Below are 13,917 nucleotides of genomic sequence, written 5' to 3'. Positions count from 1 at the left end.
GAGCAAAACCAGCTAGGGCGCTTCAGAGGCTCTTAAAGACCTATGTAATTGCCATGAAAATGGATGAGCTTTCCACCTTAGTTTCAAATGGTCCATCTTGGTATCAGCCAGCCAACTTAAGGCCTCAGACCCTATCCAGATCCATTTATTTTGAATTTGTCATGAAGAGTCATTAAGCGGACCCTGAAATCAGAACTTTTTAACTTGACATTTTCAAACAGTATTTTCTGTTGACCAAAGGGCTATTCTTAGAGGCACGCAAATTTACTCATCAAATATTTTCTCATGTAAATTATATATACAAAGATTTGCTCCTCTTTCATGTTTATTCAGACCTGGCAATGTACCTTTCAGCATCTCCACAAAATTAAACACCTTCTAGAGAAAAGACCCAGTATTTTCTGTTCAAAGATTTCATCTGATTAAAGAATCTCAGCTATGTGACCTTCATAGCTTCCTTTCAAAAATTAAATCCACAGATTAGCACATTTTGCTTACTTTAAAATTACATACTTTGAAGGTACCTTTCTTCCTACTAATCATCTGGTTACAATAAATGAAAGTATTTCCTAGTGGAAGGCTGGTATGTTGCTTGTCAGACTTGAGAACAGAAGCCCAAGCAGCAGGTGTGAACTTTGAGTCAATACACAAGACATCTTTTTCTGGGAAAAACTATACTTGTTTCTTGAGGAAATATACTGCCAATTTCAGGGTATTTCCTACAGTTTCATTAACAAGAGCTCAACACAGAAACAGCTGTTTGCCTAATAAGTTTATTGTCTCTCTTCTGGAAAATCTTCATAGAAAATTATGATTTGGTTTATTAGCTCTCAGCAGCCCGTTCCTGAGCTCTGAGGAAGCTTGCTTTCTTCTGAGCTACCCGATCTTTCTTCTGGGCAAGAGACATTTTGGGACGGTTCCACCTATAAAACAAAGAAGAGCCAGAGATGTTATTTTTAAAAATACAGCTAAAGAGGACAGAGCTGTGTTTTATTTGTAATAAGATTTCCAATAAATGCACTTATTATTTTAGGCTAATTTCCCCAACCCCCAACTTTTGTGATACTGTCCTATTACCACACTGCCAAAAATCAAACACACTAGTACAATGTTTAGAATCATTATTAGCAGTAACTGGTAGTTACACTGTACTAGGATAGAATGAACCACCTCAGTAGCTTCTGAGGCTAATACATTTCTATCACCACAATTACTTTAGCAAACCTGGTTCCCTTCACTTCTGCAACATCATGCAGAGTTAGTGATCGAGTTTGCACTTTACTCAGAGTCTGAGTTAAGATGAAACAAGGCAAGTATGGAACCACTCCCAACCTCTCTCTCTTGAAAACAGTAAGATACATACCTCTTCTTTTTAACTTCTTTCTTAGGCTTCTTCTCATAGACTGGATTCTCTCGTATAGCAGCATGAGCTTTCTTATACATCTCCTCCATCTGAAACAAAGCAAAGCAAACAGTACTTGGTTTCATTTCATATGCCCTAAACAATAATACAATATACTGTAATCTATTACTCGCTCTATTTTGTCTTTCTAAGCCAGATTCTCAAAGGGCACTAAACTAGGTCAGTGTCGGTATCTGCTTAAATTTCTAAATGTAATCTCTAAATTTCTTTTCCTAAGAAATTCCCAATTTTTTAGCCATAGGTAATGAGCTGACATTACCCACAAAACTCAACTTTTTAAAAAAATATATATTTTTATTCATTTCAGAGAGGAAGGGAGAGTCAGAAACATCAATGATGAGAATCATTGATTGGCTGCCTCCTGCATGCCCCCCACTGGGGATCGAGCCCGCAACCCAGGCATGTGCCCCTAGCCGGAATCGAACCTGGGACCCTTCAGTCCACAGGCCAACGCTCTATCCACTGAGCCAAGCCAGCTAAGGCAAAACTCAACTTTTTAATACATTTTTACTGATTTCAGAGAGGAAGAGATAGAAACATCAATGATGAGAGAGAATCATTGATCAGCTGCATCCTGCACGCCCCACATTAGAGATTGAGCCTGAAACCGGGCATGTGCCCTGACCAGGAATTGATGAGTAACTGGTTCATAGCCAAAGCTCAACCACTGTGCAATGCGGGCCAGGCTCAACTTTTTCTTGAAGAAAAATTTGCATGTCTTTCTGAGGACTTCGGGTATATTTTTCAAGTCATTCAAAGTTTAGAGCAAAATGATTTCGGTACAAACACATTTTATGCTCATTTAAAATACTGTCTGACCTAAATTCTTTCATTTAAGTGAGGATAAACGCCAAAACACAATTTTTAAGAGTTTATGGGGACCTGACTAGGTGGCTCGGTTGGTTGGAGCCTAGGTGGCTCGGTTGGTTGGAGCATCATCTTGTACACCTTGATTCTGTGCAAAATCATTCATGAAAGAGCAACTGTAAAATACCTGAGTACTCATTATCAAAATATAATAAAAATTACAGCCCCCCTAAAAAATGAATCAGGTAATCAATCCAGGTCTCTAAAATTATTCAGTGTGGAGAGAACATGATTACTACATGCATTTGTGGAAACCAATGCAAAACTTATCACTACATGAGACCTCAAGCCACCTAAATCCCTTTTGAAAGTTAATTTCTCTCTCTTTTAGCAGTCTATTTATTACAGCTCTCCACTGTATTTAACAAACCCATTTGATGACTTCACTTGTCGTAAAAAAAAAATCTAAGCAACCCAGTTTATTCTTTTCAAAAGATCAGACAAGGAAGAAATACAACCATTTTTGTAAACAACTCCACTGAGTTTAGGTAAAGACCACTTCCTGTTGGAGACATGCCAGGTGTCTGCATAGAACTTCAGTATGCACTCATAGGAAAGATGCTTCCATAGATAAAATTAATGAGCTAGTTGGAAAGTCTATTAGCCAAAGAGTGGTCCTGGCTGAAGCATGAAACCGACGTAAAAAACATTAGGAAACAGACATCTGAAAACACAGATTGTTTGAAAAGTCTTGATTAAGCCAATTGTAACATGACCAGAGCAAGAAATGGTGTAGGGGAAAAATTTTTGCAGGTTGCCCTAGCTGGTTTGGTTCAGTTGATAAGAGTGTCGACCTGTTGCCAAAACCGGTCTGGTTCAGTGGATAGAGCGTCGGCCTGTGGACTGAAGGGTCCCGGATTCGATTCCGGTCAAGGGCATGTACCTGGGTTGCGGGCACATCCCCAGTAGGAGATGTGCAGGAGGCAGCTGATCGATGTTTCTCTCTCATCGACGTTTCTAACTCTCTCTCTCTCTCCCTTCCTCTCTGTAAAAACTCAATAAAATATATTTAAAAAAAAAAAAAAAGTGTCGACCTGCAGACTGAAGGGTCCAGGATTCGATTTGGGTCAAGGGCACATGCCTGGGTTGTAGGCTTGATCCCTACTGGGTGTGCAGGAGGCAGCCGATCAATGATTCACTCTATTCACTGATGTTTCTCTCTCTTCCTCTACAAAATCAATAAAAATATATTTTTAAAAAATTGTAGGTCAAGTAGAATCAGTAGAAGCAGGTCAAGAAGTGAACAAGGATGGTATCAGTAAATAAAGGAATATACTCATGTATAAATACATGCGCCTACATAGCTAATATAAAACTCTTTTTCCTAGTTCAAAAACTCAACCTAGCCCTAGCTGGTTTGGCTCAGTGGATAGAGCGTCAGCCTGCGGACTGAAGGGTCCTGGGTTCAATTCTGGTCAAGGGCACATGACCAGGTTTTAGGCTCCATCCTCAGTAGGGGGCGTGCAGGAGGCAGCCAATCAACAATTCTCTCTCATCGTTGATGTTTCTCTCCCTCCCTCCCTCCCTCTCTGAAATCTATAAAAACATATTAAACAAACTCAACCTATGTGCTTATCCAGCCCTAAATTGTGTACAAAGCACACAAATAATTTTTTCCCAATAAAACTCTTTTAAAAATAATTTAATAGCTAAAGCTATACCAAAAATACATACTAACAGAAAAAAAAATCTAACCAATTACTTAATGTGACCCACCTATTTTTTATATAACTAGAGGCCTGGTACACAAAATTCATGCAGGGGAGGGGGAGACAGGGGGAGAGGTGTGTTCCTCAGCCTGGTCTGCATCCTCTCCAATCCAAGACCCCTCGGGGGATAACTGGCAGTCGGACATCCCTCTCCCAATTCAGGACCGCTGGCTCCTAACCGCTCACCTGCCTGCCTGCATGATTGCCCCTAAGCCCTCACCTGCCAGCCTGATCGCACCTGCCTCTGCCCCTGCCACCGTGGCTTTGTCTGGAAGGAGGACCGGACTACCAGAAGATGTCCTCGTCGACCTGGTCTAATTAGCATATTATCCTTTTATTAGTATAGATTCTGTATTTGTGATAGTTTTATAGTACTCAAGCATTTCTTTTTTTTTGGGTTCTCACCTGAGGATACTTTTCCCCTTGATTTTTAGAGAGTGGGAGGGAAAGAGGGAGGAAGGGGAAGAAACATCAATTTGAAAGACACATCCATTAGCTGGCTCCTGCACACACCCTGACCAGGGATGGGGATGAACCTGCAACCCAGACACATGCCCTTGAACTGGAATTGAACCAGCTGACAGTCTTAACCATTAGCCATGCCAGCCAGGGCCTAGTATGATTTGTGTGTTCTATGCTTTCACTATAATTTCAAAACTGGCGCTATCATAAATTACTCCAATGCATTAATAGAGATATCCCTGGAGACACAACTTTATTTTTCCAACATTAAACTCACTTTTGCAAACACCATTCCCTTTAATTAAGCATCATGCAGAACTAATGTTAAAAATCTGTACATCTTGCCCTAACCGGTTTGGCTCAGTGGATAGAGCGTCGGCCTGCAGACTGAAGGGTCCCAGGTTCGATTCTGGTCAAGGGCATGTTCCTTGTTTGCGGGCACATCCCCAGTAGGAGGTGTGCAGGAGGCAGCTGACCGATGTTTCTCTCTCGATGTTTCTCTCTATCCCCCTCCCTTCCTCTCTGTAAAAAAGCAATACGATATATTTAAAAAAAAAAATCTGTACATCTCGCCCTAGCCAGTTTGGCTCAGTGGATAGAGCATCGGCCTGCAGACTGAAGGGTCCCAGGTTCGATTCTGGTCAAGGGCACATGCCCCAGTTGCAGCCTCCATCCCCAGAAGGGGGTGTGCAAGAGGCAGCCAATCAATGATTCTCATCGATGTTTCTCTGAAATCAATAATAAAAAAAATCTGTACATCTCCCTTTCTGTGTGTACGCCTGAGACATTCAGAACGTCCAAAACATAGCGCTTGTTTGCAATGAAGAAAGTATCTTTTCCCCCCATTGTCTCAAAATGAATGAAGTTTAGTAATTAGCACCTCCTACCAGAGTGAGCAGATCCCTATGAAACCTATAAATACAAAATAGCCAAATGCATAAAAGGCTTTAGATTTGGATACTTAAAACATGCCATCCTTCAGCATCTCAGATTCCTAAAAACATATTGACAAGTCTAGCTCATTATACTATCTTATCCTTTTAACCTACCCTGTGTTCAACATCCCAATTTCATTTTAAGCCAAGGACAGTTTATATAATTCTGTCTGTACCTATGAACATGCCCATATTCAGGCCTTAACTGTTAACTTGAAATAAAACTATAATTATAATGTACCCACAAAAAACAAGTAGTAAACCTGGTTCCATAAATGAACCAAACATTCATCTTTAGTTAAAATTTTTACCATGTCTGGAGTTACGTTGTTCTTTATATATTGAGAGAACTGTTTCTTGTAAGCATCTTCATCTTCTTCCATTAGATAACGCATATAATCTGCAACGTTCTGACCCATGATGTGCTTCCGATGTACTTCTGCTTTGAATTCCTTGTCTTCTGAATCATAACCAGGGAATCGTTTGGTACTAAAATAAAGTTTTTCACATTTTAGTATATGTTGATTGAAATCAGTTCACTAGCAGGAATTTATTTTAGTAGCTGCCATCAGTCCCGTCTTGAAACAATTAATTGCATCATATGCAATCAAAGGACCAACTACTGACTGCTCAGTTAGTGGGATATCATCATTCAGCAGCTAATTTCTGAATTTCAGGTTAGAAAATCACAGCACAAGTCCCTTTAAAAACCACTAAATGAACCAAGGCATTTCACCACCATAAAGTTAGTTCTCATTATCATAAAAAAGGGTTTCAAACTCCTCCCCCAAATACTAGAATTTCTCAGTGGTGCCTCAGGGTACATGGGAGTGATTCATTAAAAGTCACATAGGTGCCCTCTAACATAACTGCAGATACTCAAAAAGAAACAAAAAAAACCTCCCCCCACATTGTAAGATTAAGTGCCAGGCTTATAAACAAAAACATCTAAAAATTTGGTTAAATCAACAACCACTAAAATATTCGTAATAACTTTAATATATAGCTACTCAGCAATAACAACAATCATTAATTCGAACTAAATAACCAAATTAAAACCACCTACTTAGCTTCTGAGAACAGCCTTGTTTCCAATTTAAAGTTTAGAAATGTTAGAGCCGAAACCGGTTTGGCTCAGTGGATAGAGCGTCGGCCTGCGGACTGAAGGGTCCCAGGTTCGATTCCGGTCAAGGGCATGTGCCTGGGTTGTGGGCACATCCCCAGTGGGAGATGTGCAGGAGGCAGCTGATCGATGTTTCTCTCTCATCGATGTTTCTAACTCTCTATCTCTCTCCCTTCCTCTCTGTAAAAAATCAATGAAATATATTTTAAAAAAAAAAAAGGTAGTGGTTTCAACCCCCGCCCTTCCACTTACTGGTTCTATAACCTTGAACAAATCATTTGCGTCTCTTCACTTGTAAAATGAGTTCCAATTCCTTCCTGTCCTGCCAGGTTCCCTTTGCACAGTGCCTAGCATGTAGCGGGCACACAATGAGAGCTATTACTTTAACTCAGTAATCTCCACAGTCCAACTAATTAGAAACAGCAAGTACTGGAGTCCAGGCAATGAGGCCTTGGATACATTACCTGTGAGGGATAGATAGGCCTCCATCCACAGCTCCCTTGAGGGCCCCAAAAACTTTATTTCCAGTAGTAGTTCTGGCAAGCCCTGCATCCAAGTAGCAGGTGAAGGCACCAGGTTGACCATCAATGCTTTCCACGTTGTATTCATCTCCAGTCACCTCCACCTGGCCTTCATAGATCTTGTCCATGCCAAACCTATTGAGAAGCTATTAACAAAGAAGCCAGTCTGAATATACTCCAACAACTCTAACAATATCTCACACCACAACTTTAATGACCTCTGACAAAAAAATTTCTTTATTTATCTCCTAATCCCAATCTACTTTTAAATATAAATTTTTAAATGCTACAAAACTTCAATTTCTCAGTTAACTTTATTCAATAGCTTCTTAATCTGCTACATGTCCGTATTTGATTTATGCAGCAATAAGGATATACATAACTTTGATTTTTAAAAATTTACTCAAGGGAGGCCCAGCCAGCATGGCGCAGTGGTTGAGCATTGACCTATGAACCAGGAGGTCACGGTTTGATTCCTGGTCAGGGAACATGCCTGGGTTGCAGGCTCAATCCCCAGTGCAAGGCGTGCAGGAGGCAGCCAATCCATGATTGATTCTCTCATCATTGATGTTTCTATCTTCTCTCTCCCTTTCTCTCTGAAATCACTAAAAATATATTTTAAATAAATAAAATAAATTTACTTAAGGGAGGTAATCACATTGCTTCAGTCATATTTGGCTGTAATTCAACAACCAAATATTAAATGTTATCACATAGTTTTGAGGAATAGGATCCTGGGTTGAAGACATCTTCTGCGGCTGTCTCTGATACATTGTTAATATGCACCACTCCTCTGCTAGTACATATCGCTTAAAAAGCAGTGCCTTTGCACCAAGTTGCTCTCATATATAAAGACAATGTTACCCACCCCCACTCAAACATGTTTATGACCAATGAAGATGTGGATCCCCAACAATGATGCATGCTTAACAATTCCACTGCAAAACAAGGTCAGCAACTGAGAAAAAATAAGGCAAAGTCACATTTTCATCTTTTCTGCAAGTTATAAGAAATGCTACCAACCAAAGGCAAAGATGATTAAAACAAAGCCCCTCCCCACCCACATTAACACCGCCTCCCAAGTTTAAAACATTGCTTCTCAAAATTTAACATGCATATAAATCACTTGGACATCCTATTAAAACAAATTCTGAAGGTCTGGAGTAATCTGCATTTTTTAATGTACACTTATGGTCAGATGATCATTTCTGAGTAGATCTGTCCAATAAGGTAGTCACTAAGGAAACACAAGTGGCTATACAAATTTAAGTTAAAAATTCAGTTCATCAGTAGCACTAGAAGCATTTTAAGTGCTCAACAACCACATGTGGGGCTGCTGGCTACCACTGGCTACTACATCAGACAAGAGACTGCAGGAAATTCTATTGGTTTAGATATACCCAACAAACAGGAAAACTGTCCCCCCAAATTATTAGGAAATGCACTGCGGTCTCAAAGCTTGTATTTATAAAAGTATCTTTCCTAATGATGCTCTTGTAAGCCGCAGGATAACACCAGGCACTCTCTTGACCCAACAGCTGAGGTTATCTTATCCATGTGTAAAACATCTCTTTCAGACAACTCCAAGCGATGAGTTAATTCCAAGATACATCAATTATAAAGTAATCCTGTACATACCCTGCGGGCCAGCAGCAGGCCAGTACAATATGCTGCAGCATAATTTGTCAGGCCAACCTTCACACCATACTTGGGGAGTTCATGAGCATAAGCTGCACAAACTATCATATCTCCTTCTATACGAGCATAAGCGATCTATAGAAGAAAAAAACCAGGTTAGTCATCTGCTTTTTACTCTTTGTCCTAAATGCCTTTGTATTCAAAGAACTTGAAGAAAAAAACGTGGACACAGTTCTGCATCACTTAAAATCTTTGTTAAACCCAGTTACCCTCAAGTAGTTATGTCTTGGTCAAACTATAGCAGGTAGATTTGAGTCTAAATATGTTTGACTAATGTCACAATATATATAAAGCTAAAATTACCACATGGACATTGAATACCGAATTGCCTTTGGAATAAATTATACTCTAGTTCAGTGATGGCGAACCTATGACATGCGTGTCGGAGGTGACACGCGAACTCATTTTTTTTGGTTGATTTTTCTTTGTTAAATGGCATTTAAATATATAAAATAGATATCAAAAATACAAGTCTGTTTTACTATGATTCCAAATATCAAAAAATTTCTCTATGTGACACGGCACCAGAGTTAAGTTAGGGTTTTTCAAAATGCTGACACGCCGAGCTCAAAAGGTTCGCCATCACTGCTCTAGTTCCTTACCTCTAAATACTGAAAAGACTTAGGTTAGCTGGTGAATTAGAGGCACTTTGAAAAGTCACAGGAATTCCCAATTTCAAACATCTTTTAAACTAAGCACATCTGAAGTCCAATAATGATCCAGACACCTAGTGTTATGTCATGTCCTTAGGTATGGAGGGACACACTGCCTTCACAACCACAAATTAGCGTGCCCAGAAAACAGGTGTGCTTGCCTCCCGCAAAGGCCCCAAATATCTCAAATAATAATAAAAAAAATTTCCCTTGTTGTAAAATTCCAGCAAATTATCTTCTAGGAGCACACTGCCACTTTCTGGAGGTCTTTTATGTGGAAGACAGCTTCACATATAACAGCTAAAAACCCATTTCCAACAAGAAGCAGGAATAAGGACAATCTTAAAGTATAATTTAACCTTCCCAACAACCTCCCTCTCCAAAGAGCAGCGGGTACGTGGCACGTACGGCCACACAGTAACAGCGAGGACGTGGTCCATGACAAAGCCCATCACCCCACTGGGGCTGGAATGGGCCCGAACCTTCTATTTCAGTGATGGCGAACCTTTTGAGCTCGGCGTGTCAGCATTTTGAAAAACCCTAACTTAACTCTGGTGCCGTGTCACATAGAGAAATTTTTTGATCTTTGCAACCATAGTAAAACAAAGACTTAAATTTTTGATATTTACTTTATATATTTAAATGGCATTTAAATAGTTTCGCCATCACTGTTCTATCTGGTCTCAAATGTAGCCTTCCACCCCCCAGCCCACCCCCCCCAAATAGCAACAGTAACAGAAATCCCTCTAATCCTCTTTTCCCCATAAGGACACATATGTAACACCTTAATCGATAAAGAAAAAAAAATTTTTTTTTTTAATAAAAACAACAACAACGGGATTCATCTGGGTCAGGACTGCCAAACGTGGCTGCTCTCTAGCCCGGCTTTTTTCAAGTAACAACTCCCCAGGCTCCGATTGAAGACCCACGAAAAGGGAAAGAACTCACTCCCTGTCTGTGGAGCGCGGGCCGGAACCTGAGGGACCTTCACGCACACGTGCGTGCCGCCCCGAGCACAGCTCCCCCGGGGGGAGTCGGTGGGGTGGGGTCCCCGCCCCGGGGTTCCCGGGGCGCCTTACCTGACAGATGATGTCTCTGTTGGTGACGCGGACGATCATCCTGTACTTCGGTGTGTTGTACTTATTTTTATCCTGGATGACCAAGCGTTTCCTGGCATAGTAATCGGTTTTACCCTCTGAAAAAGGAAGAAAAAAAAAATTTTTTTTTTTTTTAAAGAAAAGTCTACTCCACTGCAGAAGAGATTGCTTTAATGTTGTGAACACGAACACCGGGCCGTACCTCGCCGTCTTCTGAATTTCACTTGGTATCGCTTGAAGTAGGCCTTGTTCTTGACAACTTTCACAAACCCCTTCAAGAAAGAAGAACGACATATTACAGGTTTCGGCTGATGCTACTTGTGACATCTGAGCTGCAACCAAGTTAACGTGTGGATTTCAAAAGGGAACCTGGACAACTGCCCCCTTCGGGGAGCCCAGCCTCCCTCACCCGCCCGGGCTCAGGAGCCCCCTCTCCCACCTCCCATCTGTCAAGCCTGCTAAGCGCCTTCTCCAAACCTACGGGCGACACGGCTGCTACACCACCCGCCCCGCTGCCCGGAGCCCACGGAGCAGCCGGGAGCGGGGCCCGGGCCGAGCGGCCGCAGCCCGGCGGCACTCAGACCGCCTCGGGCAAGCTCCCCTGCCCGCCGCCCGCGGGGCCCCCTCGGACGAGCCGGCAGTCTCCCCGCAGTCTGTCTACTACACTCCTCGGCCCACACCTCCTCCATCCGCCGCCTCAGCTCCTTCTCTGCGTCCACCCGCTTCCCCCCAAGCTTGGGCGGCAGCCATTAAGGGCCACGCTGGGAGCGGCGCCCCGACCAGCACCGAGCTGCAATCTAATGGCATCCGATCCCTGCGCCGCGGGAGACCATCCCTAGGCTGGCTTCAGGGCAAGGTGAGGGGAGCCCCCATCCATCTGTAATCCCGAGATCGGGATACCCACTCACCATCCTGCGGAAGAAGAGACCCGCGGCCGCGCTTCGCACAGACCCTGCAGGGGCTTAGCCTTAACTCTGGTGGAGGAAAAGGCCGCGGCCCGTGCGCAGGCGCAGTAATGTAGCGCCGGCGATCACGCAAGCGACGTGGAGAAGAGGGATCCTCTTGCGTCGGGCGGGCAGCGTGCTGCCTCCTGCTGGTGGGAGGACCACACGGGCCTTCGCCGTGTGGCAACAAATCCTTAATGCTCCTTCCTGGCTGATGATCCGACTGGGATGGACGGTAAGCAGTAACGAAGGATTCTGTCCGGGAAAGTTGTTTACCATTGTAAGCAGGAAAAAGGTTTAACAATTAAATGGAAGGAATTTTCTCTGGACTCTTTTGCCCCCCACCCCCCACCCCACTACCCCCCGCCCCCAGGAAGGAGTCTACCTCTTGGACTACCACTCACTCCGGCCCAGAACATAGGCTTGCCTTAGCGCTCCCAGCCTGGGTTAGGAGCCCCGCTTTTCCTAGGGCACCTTCATACCGGCTTCACCCCGCCCTAGGTTTGTGAACATCCAGAGGATGGGGGCCTGCTGTCAAGTTCACCTTTAAATCTCCAGCACCTAGCATGGTGCTGAATGACATTCAGTAAAATGGTAAGAGAGCTACTGCTCTCTCCTTCCTGCCTCTTCACCTCTATCGCCTTCCCTGATCCCTGGCCACCTCATCCTTGTCCCTCCCTCCATCCTTGTGATCTAGTCAGACTCACTTTTTTCTTTGTCTTTTTCTTAAATTTATTCTTTTAAAATTAATTGTAGTAAGTCATTTTTTCCAGTTCTCCACATGGAGATTGAGGAGAACCAACCAACCAAACAAACAACAACAACAACAACAAAAAACACCCAAAAAGCACCTCAGTAGAAAGTATTCCCTCACCTAACAGTATTCCACAGTGGTCTTTGGGCTATGGCATGGGAATTATTTGGATACTAGTTAAAATGCAGGTCTCTGAATCTCTGCCGCCTCTACTGAGTCAAACTTTAAAATAATGACATCTTAAGAATGAATTTTAACTCTATGCCCATCCTCCATGGTTTAAGCCTGCTCTTGGGAGATGGGAATGCAAGATGTTAATCTAGCAGGAAAGAATCAGTGTGTAAACTGCTCACTGGCAAAGCTGGGGGAAGGAGCTGCCCAACAAGAACTGCCACTAGAATAAATCAGAATTATGATCAGAATTACTTTGGCTTCAACTTGAACTCCTCATATAACCAGAAAAATGTACATTGAGTCCACTCTGGCCAATGTCAACAGAGCTATCAAGGAGAAGTGTTAAAGCGCAACTCGCAGGCGAATGTGGTTCACTCTTTGTTGGCGGGCTTTTGGAAGCGTGAAGAAAGAGGCATGCAATTTGCATTTATAGAAAATACTTAAAGAGCTTTATTTTGGTGGTTCATCAAGTTATTAGCCTGGGACATGTGCCACATGTCTTGGTCAGGCCTGGCTTACCTGGAGGTGAAAGCATCAGGAAGGAAAAATCCTAACTTTTGCCTGTTTTAGGGCAAGAATATATATAAAGGCCCACATACCATTCATTTGAATATTTAAAAGTAATGAAACAAACTAACACATTGTTGAATTAAATATGTTGTATTCTCTTTAACCTGCTTCTTACCTTATAAATATTTATAACGATAAAATTTAAAACGTGGATCTATTTCCCTTGGTTGCAGCTGGGCGTTTGTGGCTAGCATGGCCGGCTCAGCCCGTGCAGTTGGTGACGCCAGGAGCCAGGGGAAACTTGTTCAGCACCCTCGACCAAGTAATTTTGTTCAAGTGGTAAAAGTGAAAAGTCACCAGTAATGGGTCATCAACTTTGTGTTCCTCCTGATATGATATACTGACAAGAACACAGAAGCATTTTCTGCCAAACTTACATAATATCTAATCTGATATATGAGGAAACTGCAAACAAAACTCAAACTGAGGGACATTCTACAAAGTAACTGTTCAGTAGTCTTGAAAAATGACAAAATTGTCCAGCCAGTGTGTCTCAGTGGTTAAAGCATTGACCCAGGAGGTCATGGTTGGATTCCCGGTCAGGGCACATGCTGGGGTTTCAGGCTCCATCCCCAGTAGGAGGCGTGCAGGAGGCAGCCAATCGATGATTCTCTCTCATCATTGATGTTTCTATCTCTCCCTCTCCCTTCCTCTCTGAAATCAATAGATTTTTTTTAAATGACAAAATCATGATAGATAAGGAAATACTAAAGAAATATTCCAGATCAAAAGAGACCAAAGTGACGTGACATTGTATACAATGTGTGATCCTAGAATGCATCCTGGACAAGAAAGGAAAAAGAGAAAAAGGAAGGCTTTTTATTTCTTTTGTACAAAGGACATTCTCAGGACAATCAGGGAAATCTGAATGGAGTCTATGGATTAGATGATAGTAATAGATCAATGTTAACTTTATCTTGATAGATACACTATGGTTATGTATGAGTGTTCTTTAGGAAATACACTCTGAACTATTTTGGAGTAATG

At 42.3% G+C, this 13,917-nt stretch overlaps 1 protein-coding gene and 2 non-coding genes across 5 annotated transcripts; all 3 read right to left on the bottom strand.

The window, feature by feature from the left end:
* Positions 1-755: 755 nt before the first annotated feature.
* RPL5 (ribosomal protein L5) lies at positions 756-11,467 on the bottom strand. 3 transcript variants are annotated; one of them, XM_023757667.1, is made up of 8 exons: positions 11,397-11,467; positions 10,691-10,760; positions 10,471-10,586; positions 8,679-8,813; positions 6,984-7,186; positions 5,708-5,885; positions 1,364-1,449; positions 756-923 (listed from the first exon to the last, which is right to left on the bottom strand). In XM_023757667.1, exons 1-8 carry the CDS (start codon positions 11,397-11,399, stop codon positions 824-826), a joined length of 891 nt encoding a protein of 296 aa, XP_023613435.1. In that variant the 5' UTR covers positions 11,400-11,467; the 3' UTR covers positions 756-823. The 3 variants fall into 3 exon arrangements, with proteins under 3 accessions (XP_023613435.1, XP_006093256.1, XP_023613436.1); XM_006093194.3 differs by having other exon boundaries at positions 1,364-1,452; positions 11,397-11,457; XM_023757668.1 differs by lacking the exon at positions 8,679-8,813 and having other exon boundaries at positions 1,364-1,452; positions 11,397-11,463.
* On the bottom strand, positions 1,145-1,277 carry LOC111826920. Its single transcript, XR_002830373.1, has one exon. It is a non-coding gene; the product is annotated as a small nucleolar RNA SNORA66 (small nucleolar RNA).
* Positions 5,958-6,053, bottom strand: LOC111826929. The gene has a single exon (XR_002830378.1). It is a non-coding gene; the product is annotated as a small nucleolar RNA SNORD21 (small nucleolar RNA).
* Positions 11,468-13,917: the final 2,450 nt, after the last annotated feature.

Source organism: Myotis lucifugus, unplaced genomic scaffold, assembly GCF_000147115.1.
Source record: "Myotis lucifugus unplaced genomic scaffold, Myoluc2.0 scaffold_110, whole genome shotgun sequence".
NCBI classification, from domain to species: Eukaryota; Metazoa; Chordata; class Mammalia; order Chiroptera; family Vespertilionidae; genus Myotis; species Myotis lucifugus.
This window is presented reverse-complemented; position numbering and strand designations above follow the sequence as displayed.

Excerpts from the sequence above, each read along its gene's own strand:
- RPL5 (XM_006093194.3), bottom strand. Across the intron at positions 7,187-8,678 it reads GCCTGCTGCTGGCCCGCAGG|CTTCTCAATAGGTTTGGCAT; the intron begins GTATGTACAGGA and ends CTTTGTTAATAG. Across the intron at positions 924-1,363 it reads AAAGAAGTTAAAAAGAAGAG|GTGGAACCGTCCCAAAATGT; the intron begins GTATGTATCTTA and ends TTTGTTTTATAG.